The 9638-nt window shown below is 42.1% G+C and overlaps 1 protein-coding gene across 1 annotated transcript in view; it reads right to left on the bottom strand.

Moving 5' to 3' along the window:
- Nucleotides 1–1349: 1349 nt before the first annotated feature.
- The window catches only part of DLC1 (DLC1 Rho GTPase activating protein), a 392110-nt gene continuing 383821 nt past the window's right edge, over nt 1350–9638 (bottom strand). Inside the window, 5 exon segments of the mRNA XM_032618160.1 lie at nt 1350–3944; nt 4917–5090; nt 5820–6037; nt 6840–7058; nt 8669–8783. Of these exon segments, the coding sequence (XP_032474051.1) occupies nt 3824–3944; nt 4917–5090; nt 5820–6037; nt 6840–7058; nt 8669–8783 (847 nt within the window). The 3' untranslated portion in view covers nt 1350–3823.

The following is a 9638-nucleotide window of genomic DNA, read 5'->3' as shown; positions in this document are numbered from 1 at the left end:
TTGCCTCACCTTTATCTTGACCTCCTTAATTTCTCCTTAAGCAACTCAGTAATCGGGTGACAGAATAATTTCTTGGCAACCTTGACTAATGTGGTTATTTTGCTATGGATCTTCCTTTTCCTTGCATTCTTCCCAATTCTGATGCTGATGCAACGTGAGTGAATCGGCCCTTACTGTGAGTTTGCCTCCGGATTAGAGAAAGATCGGCAGATGGGAGACGGTCTGGGGTAGAGGTACTGAGCTGGAATTTCAGCTCCTCTTTCTGGCTCTGGGCACCTTAATGCGTCACTAAGTCATAGCCATAGTCCTTAGAAGGATAATACCTATGCTTTGTGGGGTGCGTGTGAGGATTAAGCGTGTGAAAAGTGGACAAAGGTGGCATAAAGACCCATGAGCGTAACTATAACATCCCACACACCTCTCTACTGCCTTTGTTTTCCCCCGGACACACACACACCCCTAACCAGTGGTGCTGGAAAAGCACCGATATGGATTATCTTCCCTAGTTTTTCCTCAGTTTTTACTTTCCCAAAATCTCAGCTGTTCCCCTTAGCCCTGGGAGGGGAAAGAAAAAAACAAACCCTCTTAAGAATCCATTTAATTTTGTTAGAATCTTCCAAGTTATGCCATCTGTAAATTGGTAGGCAGGGTGCTATGGGGCGTTATCATTTCTATCTTAGTATCTCTGAGAGCAGATTTTCAGGGCTTTGGAATCTTCAGGTCTGAGCACTGTGTGAGTTAAATATAAATAGGTGTTGGAATAACTGACTAAATGAGGTAAATAGGAAAATGGGTCGTGACAAAAGCAATCTGAATCTACCTGGGTGCCCGTGAGAGCATCTCTTCCATCCTGGTAACCACATGTAGCCTATTACTAACTCATGACTCCAGAGCTGTGCAAACAACTGAATTATTAGGTATTTCAGACATTTTGATTTTCCATTTTATATGGCTCTGAGGAAACCAGGACTGGAGGCAGAAGTAAATAAAAAAGGCTTTGGTCTGTATATGTGTTTTAAAAAAATTATATCGAGATTGGTTTTTCTCCTTTACTATGCCCAGAGTGAGTATTTGTCAAAATCAAATCTAAGATGCATATCACATTGTATCGGAGGAATGAGACTGGTTGAAATTCCAGCACAAAGAACTCTCTAATTTAGAATCCAGAGCATCTCTGTAGAATATCTATGTCATCTTCGCCAGTTTTTGAACTTTAAGGTTTCACTAGGTTTAACAAGTTCCAGTCTCTGCCATCTCAAAATGGGCACTGATGAACCAAAGTGAGGACTTAAGACAGACAGCATCCTAGCTTCTCTTCCTTTTCAAATAACAGACGCTGATTCAATCAATTCCATTTGGCAAATAATAAATTTATTAGGTGCCTACAAGTACAAAACACTGAAAGCTGCTGTAGGGGATTATAAAGACGTGTAGAAGAGCCCTGCTCTCAGAGAGCTTACAACCTAGGCAATTAGTCACAATTAGTAAGTTGTGGCGATATCACTTTAGGTGGCTTAAAGCAGAGTTCTTGAAAATGTTCACATCCTTCACATTCTCCTCTGGTCAAATATGTAAGGAATCCTTTCAACAGGAAAGCCAAACAGTGGGAAAACAGTGGGAAAGAGACCTTTTGTGGAATGAATCGGTGACCTTGGCTTTGCTTATGAGCATCTTTCAGTTGCTGTTGCTTATTCTTGTAACTTTCTCAGTATCGTTTCCTCGAGACCTTTGTTTGGAGAGCATCTCTGTGCTTCCTGAACCTTCACCAGGGTTTCCTGTTTGTTAGTGAGTGGCTCAGTTGCAGTTTGGCCTTGGAATGATTTGCAGTCCGATTTTTCCTGTAGCAAATCCGTATTTTCATTTTAGTTGATGCTAGGATGGTATGCCTTGCCATCTGTGGCTTTACGGGTGGGAGTGAGATGTGATACAGTGGAAAGCAGGCCAGACGTTTCCCTTACTTTAAACATTTAATAGTGCACTTATTGATTATATTCTGTACAGATATAGAGCAAGTTATAAACCTCTTATTTACTTTTTTTTTCACTTAGACTGTATTCATGTAAAGGGTATTTACATTAGCAAAAAACAAACAAAAAAAAAACAAACCAAAAAAGCCTTGAGGTACAAAATCCAAAAGAATATCTGAGGTATAAATACAAGTATATTTTAAATAATAATCTTTATCATGCTTTATCTGTGTTGGAAAGCACAGTGGACAGGTAGGCGTACATGTTTCTTAATAGAATGGTATATACAACATATACTCTTACAAATCTCAAAGCCATTAAAGTTGAATATACAAGTATATCTTCATGAGGCACGCTAATATCCAAAATACTCAAATTAAACTCTGATCTGTCCCCTGCCCCCTAATTCTTCAAAGAACCTTTGAAATAACACTGACAATGGTAACTAAATTATAACAAAATAAAAGTCCTTCTTACAACTCTCATTCATACATTATTCACTTTTGATCCATATAAAATAAATTCACTAATACTGTCTTTTGAGCCAACCTTTACCGTTACAGTAAAACCTGTATAAAGACCACCCTTCCAAAGCCCTGCACTAGTGTGTTTTTGATTGTTCGTTTGTTTTTTACTGTGATTACTACTTTCCATTACTACTAAAATATATTTCCAGGGGGTTCATAAAGGAGAAGAAAAAGAAATGTAGGAAAAACAAAATTTTTAAAAAACCCCTATTTGCTGAGAAGGACAAATCCAATTAACATATGCGGCTTTCAAAAATGCTGTTAATAACCATAACAACAAGCAACTTTTGTGATTGGGTTAAATTTACAAGGGTTTCCTTGGGACACAGTTTCCTGTGTTCCCATACATAGTGCCTTAAAGAGTTTCTCCTAACGTGGAAATGCAAAGAATTTGCGGACACGTAAAAGGTGTTGATATTTGATTCAGGAGTAGATGTTAAGAGTGCTCAGTTTTCACATCTCAACTTAAAAACCAAAAAACAAAACTGTGCTTTGGAGCTAGCAAGGGGGAATTTCCATCCCTGAATTCACCTGTACTGGATAAAAACAACTTTGCTATCTGCAATCAGGTCTAGAGACAAACTGTGTTTAAAATGGGCTATCCAAGTAAATTTATTACAATCACTTTTAAGGTAAAGAAGAGGTTGGTGGAGACGGAAAGTGTTTACTAACTCAGGAAAAAAAAACAACAACAGACAAGGGTGGGTTGTCTGACACCCCAAAATAAATGGGTTCACTTTCTGGATAATTCCATGGGTAGTCAGATATTCCAGGTTAAACTGAACCTGTTGCATCAAGATCCTTCTTGGAGGTGTCTCAGTGTGCCAGACACTGTAGCCCAACTTACACATCTATGCCATTCGACTAGCAACAAACACACATACACACACCCCTCTGTGCAAACCTTTCTTTGCTCTTCTCAGCGAGAAAATATGTCAAAGAGGACCAACTATTCCAGTGGATACACCAGTCCCTCCACACACTGCAAAGAAAATGACATAGGTACACGTACACAGACACCGACATCGCAAGAGAATGACGTCTCTTCATTATCTTCCCTAATGTATTTATAGTTTTGCTTCTCAGAAGCAATTCGAATAGGAATACCTTTTTTTTTTTTTTTTTTGCACAGTCATATATTCCAGTCAAGGTCCATAATACAGACCTTAAACGAATAGAAAGCAGCTTTAAAAATGTATCAAATCACTATAGTCAATTCCCACACTGCATCTTGTAGTTTTGTTTCAGGATCAGACACTGAACCCAATCTTCCAAGGACTGGCAAGGGTTCTAGAAACAAAGGCCCAGATAATGGACATGCTTCGGGAATCACCTAGATTTGGTGTCTTTGGTTTCAGTGCTCTGATTACTGAAGGAGTCTCGGATCTTTACAACTTCAGCTGCACACAAATGTCCAAAAGATTTCGTGTACCACTCTGGCATGTGGCCCCTACGACAGACAGGAAAGGAAACGCAAATAAATTATTCGAGTTGGAAAACCCTGAATCAGCTGAAGGGAGTTCTGAATATACTTCTATTTCTTGATCAGCAAAATGTGCGAGTAAAGATCCCTCTTTACTATTCCAAAGTAATCTGCTGGCACCTCCATTACACTTTTGGAACCAGAAGTTTCTCAAGGAACAACATACTGAGTGCGGATACTGAGTGAAACTGTTCAGGAAAGAAAGCTCTGGCGTGCAGAACAAGAACAGACCATACAGATACTTGCAGCACGGAGCTGTAAAGACTTCAAATGAGGATTTATTTAACAGGAGAGCCACTTTGGAAAGTTTTTAGAGGTTTGATTTTTCTTGTTGGTATTGCTGCATTTCGTTCATTTCCTGATAAGAATTCGCACTGATCTATGGCACAAAGTATAGGTCTAATTAATTACTAAAAGGGCATGTCACATTATTCAAACCTCTTTGAATATACAATGAGAAACATCTGATTGCTAATTCGAACTCTCATTTCCTGTGGCTTTAAGTTCATGGCAGAACCACCACATCCACATTGCTTTAGTACCATATTCTCTAAGGGGTGGAAATCAGTAAGTGGTACCCAGAGGACCAAGAAACATGAAGGAGTTACTTTATTTTTTTTTTTATTTTTTTTTTTTTTTTGCGGTACGTGAGCCTCTCACTGATGTGACCTCTCCCGTTGCGGAGCACAGGCTCCGGACGCGCAGGCCCAGCGGCCATGGCTCACGGGCCCAGCCGCTCCACGGCACGTGGGATCCTCCCGGACCGGGACACGAACCCACGTCCCCTGCATCGGCAGGCGGACTCCCAACCACTGTGCCACCAGGGAAGCCCAAGGAGTTACTTTATAAGCACCGCTCTTCACAGAGCATCCAAGATGCAGGGATGTATTCACTCAAGATGTCAAAAAAAAAAAAAAAAAAATCAGCACTAGAACATACCTTAAGTCAGCTCTGCACATGTAGGTGAGTTTGGATTTCCCTGACCCGCAGGGTTCGATTAGATACCTGGCCAGGAGCACATTGACCCTCACTCCCACCACAGGGGCCCGGTCGTGATCCACGGAGGTGAGTAAAAGGGCACAAGCTCCCTTGGGTAAATTAGTCCTCCATGTTCTGTAGGGACAAAACGAGAGGGGGGAAAAATGGAGTTTCCTGGAAGCCGAGTTTAAAACGGGGCCTCACTCTTAGAGAAGGCAGCTGAAGGGCAGGATGGGGGCCACGCCGTGCATCCATCCTTGTGCAAGGACTCCTGAATGCCTAACTTCAACAGAGCCCCTTCTGCAGTGGTATTTAAGCTCACAGTCAGTTCTTGGAAAGAGGACCAATCTGAAGTGGGTCTGAAAACCCTTTTTATATTTCACAAATGTATTAGAACATGGACATCCAAATGTTAGTCTGTTGGAGAAGTTCTGGACTAATGATGTGACATTTCCTCAAAGATTTTTGGAATTCTTCTTTCAATAACATCTTCAGAGAATTTATGAATCACATATGAATCAGCTTTAACCACAGCTCACTTGGGACCCAAATGTTACTTCCTGGCTTCTGCATTCACTAGCTGTTTCTAACGAGAAAATCTATCCTAAAGGGGGCAAAAATCAGCTACCAGTGAACACGTTCAATGGAATGTGCCTCTCTTTCTGAGCTCGATTCCAAACGAGTTCAAACCATTTTCAGGGATGGACACACTGTTGGAATAAATGAGGATATATTTTTCATGTTTGGAAGGGTTCAACGCTTTTCTGGAAGCAAACGTTCTATTTTAAATAATGTTAGCATCTTATAACATTCAGTGCCACAGAAGCTCTTCCTTGCCGCAATAATCAATCCGGAAGCTCTCACCTCAGAACAACGTAGTCCCGAGCAGGATGGGGTGCCATACTGTTTTGGACATACTGGTAAATTTCAGTTTGGCTGTCCAGGATCTCAATCACTTTTGAATCCAACAAGTCCACGTCCCAGAGGTGCTGCTCTTTAAGTAGGCGCTTTAAGATTTCCTCAGGCGATGCAGGGACTTCAGTGGTTGCCCTCCAAAGCCTTAGAGGGGGTCCTTCACTCACCTGAAAAGAGGATGTACTCCTCAGTGCTGAGACAATTCCCACACACCTAGTCTCTGAAGGCAAACTACTAGCTGGGTACGTCGTCCTAATGTTTATTTCTGGCTTTAATAGGCTGCTGACCGCAAGTACATTCAAGATCAGGCCAGAAAGCCAATAGTACTGCTGGCGTCACCTCCGGTTATATCTGTTTTCCTGGGACCCATATTAGGGTCAATGTAATAAAACTAAGATTTATCTGCACTCCCAAGCCTGCATGGCCATCCGACTGTTCTCATTGTTTCTACTCAAGGTGGTAGAGACAAATCAACAAATACCTCCATGCACCTATCATGCAAAGCAATACAGGATGCCTCTGCCCTTAAGGGGCTTTCAGGTTAACCACCCACCCACCCAGCACTCCCTGCTCATTAGAGGGCCAAGAGAAGAGTGACTGAGAACAGGAGAGAGCCCAAGGGGATTCCAATCAAATGATGGAAATATCTAAGCACGTCGCAAAATGCCCAAAGGCCCCATACCATTAGTAAAACATTCCAGGGAATTCTAGTGTGTTTCTGTGGAACCAAAGGATTTCATTAGATATTTTGATTCCCCTGACACATGTTCAATGAGTACTATTCCTCACTGAACTGGTTTCCACTCTTACCTGGGGGATATGGATCACCTGGCTGCCTAGCTCTATAAGGAAGGGAATGGGTGACAGATGCCCAAGGAGAACTGTGTTGGCAAAAGGGTATCTCGTCTCTGATGAACCCAGGTCCTGACCACTAGAATTCAAATGGCTGACAACGGGGAGACGACATACCTTCTTATAGGATAGCTCAGCCTGCTCAGATGTAGAGTAGCTGACCCAGCCTTTGAATTTCTCTTTGACCTCTTTAAACAGGCTGTCCACGCAGTCCTGGAGGAAGTGTTGGTAGCTGGCTGACTCATCATTACAAAGGCGTCCCAACGCTTCTAGGGTAAGTGGCTTCAGCTCTTGTTCGGTGTAGGAATTTCGACATCGGCTCATTTCCTCAGGAACCTGGGAGGGACATGAGAGACATAAAGGAGGCTTGTTGCCCATCAGAGGAAGCGGCAAGATCCTCAAGGCAGTGCAAGCAGTCCAGTCCCCCCGCTTCCAACAGATGGAGGAGTGTCCCTGCCGACCTCATGTGGTATCGTGAGGACGCAAGCAGATCACCTTCATAAAGGTGCCTAGAAAGCTTATTTTTGTCTGAGGTCCTCTTCTTTAGAAAGTTACAGTAGGAGAGTAAGTGATTAAAATAGGGTGTATGTTGACGAAGACAGATTTTTTTAAATTGAAGTACAGTTAGTTGATTTACAATATGACCGTAGTTTCAAGTGTACAACACAGCGATCCAAAAACTTTATAGATTATGCTCCATTTAAAGTTATTGTAAAATATGGGCTATATTCCCTGTGCTGTACAATATATCCTGTGGCTTATTTATTTTATACACAGTAGTCTGTACCTCTTAATCCCCTTGCCCCCCACACCCCTCTTACCTTTCAAGCCACTAGTTTGTTCTCTATTCCTGTGAGTCTGTTTCTGTTTTGTTATATTCATTCTTTGTCTTATTTTTTTAGATTCCACATGTATGCAATAACATACAGTACTTGTTTTCCCCTGCCTGACTTATTTCACTAAGCATAATACCCTCCAGGTCCATCCCTACTGTTGCAAATGGTAAAATTCAAAATTTCATTCTTTTATTTATTTATTTTAAATTAAATTTAATTAATTAATTAATTAATTTATTTTTGTGGTACGCGGGCCTCTCACTGTTGTGGCCTCTCCCGTTGCGGAGCACAGGCTCCGGACGCGCAGGCTCAGTGGCCATGGCTCATGGGCCCAGCCGCTCCGCGGCACGTGGGATCCTCCCGGACCGGGGCACGAACCCGTGTCCCCTGCATCGGCAGGCGGACTCTCAACCACTGCGCCACCAGGGGAGCCCCTCATTCTTTTATTTTAATGGCTGAGTAGTATTTCATTTTATACACACATACCCCCTCCCCATCACATCTTCTTTATCCATTCATCTGTTGATGGACACTTAGGTTGCTTCCATTGGCTACTGTAAATAATGCTATGACCATTGGGGTGCATTCATCTTTTTGAATTAGTGCTTTTGTTTTCTTTGGATATACTCAGGAATGGAATTGCTGGATCCTAAGGTAGTTCTATTTTTAATTTTTTAAGGAATGGCCATACTGTTTTCCATAGCGGCTGCATCTCAGATACAGAATTTATTTCAGATAACTTGTTACTTCTGCTTTCTAAGTAAAGGGGTATGGAGGTAGGCAAGTTCATTAACATATTAGCTCTAATGAGCTTATACATTATAAAATATATAAATAAGACATTCTCAGACGACATATATACTCTTCAGCTGTGGAAAAGACCTTTTGGTTAAGATGTGAACAAGCTGGGGCTTCCCTGGCGGTCCAGTGGCTAAGACTCCACTCTCTCAATGCAGGTGGTACAGGTTCAGTCCCTCGTTGGGGAACTAAGATTCCGCCTGCCGCACAGTGCGGCCAAAAAAAAAAAAAGATGTGAACAAGTATGGTGCCCAGGATTTTGTCCTCATTTACATCATCCTTGACAAATAACAAAACTTCCCGTCTCCTTACCTGGAAAAGCTTCTTGCACTCAGCAATCATATGGGCTAGCCCTTGAGTGGCAGCAAGATTTTCATTCAAATCTTTCTGATCTGGTTTTCCCAAGCTTTGTTTTCTTTGCATTACCCTAGAGAGAGAAATAAGGGAAGGGAAAGATTCAAATATATATATATATATATATATATATATATATATATATTTTTTTTTTTTTTTTTGCGGTCCGTGGGCCTCTCACTGCTGTGGCCTCTCCCGTTGCAGAGCACAGGCTCCGGACACGCAGGCCCAGTGGCCATGGCTCGCGGGCCCAGCCGCTCCATGACATGTGGGATCCTCCCGGACCGGGGCACGAACCCACGTCCCCTGCATCGGCAGGTGGACTCTCAACCACTGTGCCACCAGGGAAGCCCCGAAATATTTATATATTTTAATCAATGTGTTATTCGAGGAAACCTAAAGGAGAGAAAAAGACTTTCACTGGAGGCTATTTGTCATTAAGTGGTTAAGGAAAGCTTTACTTTGGTCACTAGAATTTCTCAGTTGTATCAACGATGCACAGAAAACATGGAAGAGACTGTCTCCGATGAAATCTAGGTTATTTAAAACCATCACGTTAAATAGGTTCCTATTTAAACAGGGCAGCTTGTAAGGTCTATACCGTGTGGGGTGGCAGGAAGGAAAGGCAGCTTGGAGGAGTATGTGGGTGGCAGGCACTTGTCAAGGGGCTAAACAGGATCATTCCTTCCAGTGTAAATAAACAGGAGCCCCTCTTGTCAGTGAGAGAAAAGTCTATTGTTTCCTAGAGCTTTTGTCTTAATCTTATCTAATCTCTCTCTTCTGCTCACCTCTAGCTCTCTATCCCATTAAACACAGAACTAGTTAATTAAGCATTGTATGGCTTTCAGAAGCAAAGCTAACTTCACTAGCACAACCAGGCCTCACGCCTACAGCTGAGAAATATTTGTCAAGTTCCTTTACAGCTGAG

This window comes from Phocoena sinus, chromosome 21 (genome assembly GCF_008692025.1).
Source record: "Phocoena sinus isolate mPhoSin1 chromosome 21, mPhoSin1.pri, whole genome shotgun sequence".
Lineage (NCBI taxonomy): Eukaryota > Metazoa > Chordata > Mammalia > Artiodactyla > Phocoenidae > Phocoena > Phocoena sinus.
The sequence above is the reverse complement of the archived record's forward strand: the minus strand, read 5'-3'. Positions and strand labels throughout refer to the sequence as shown.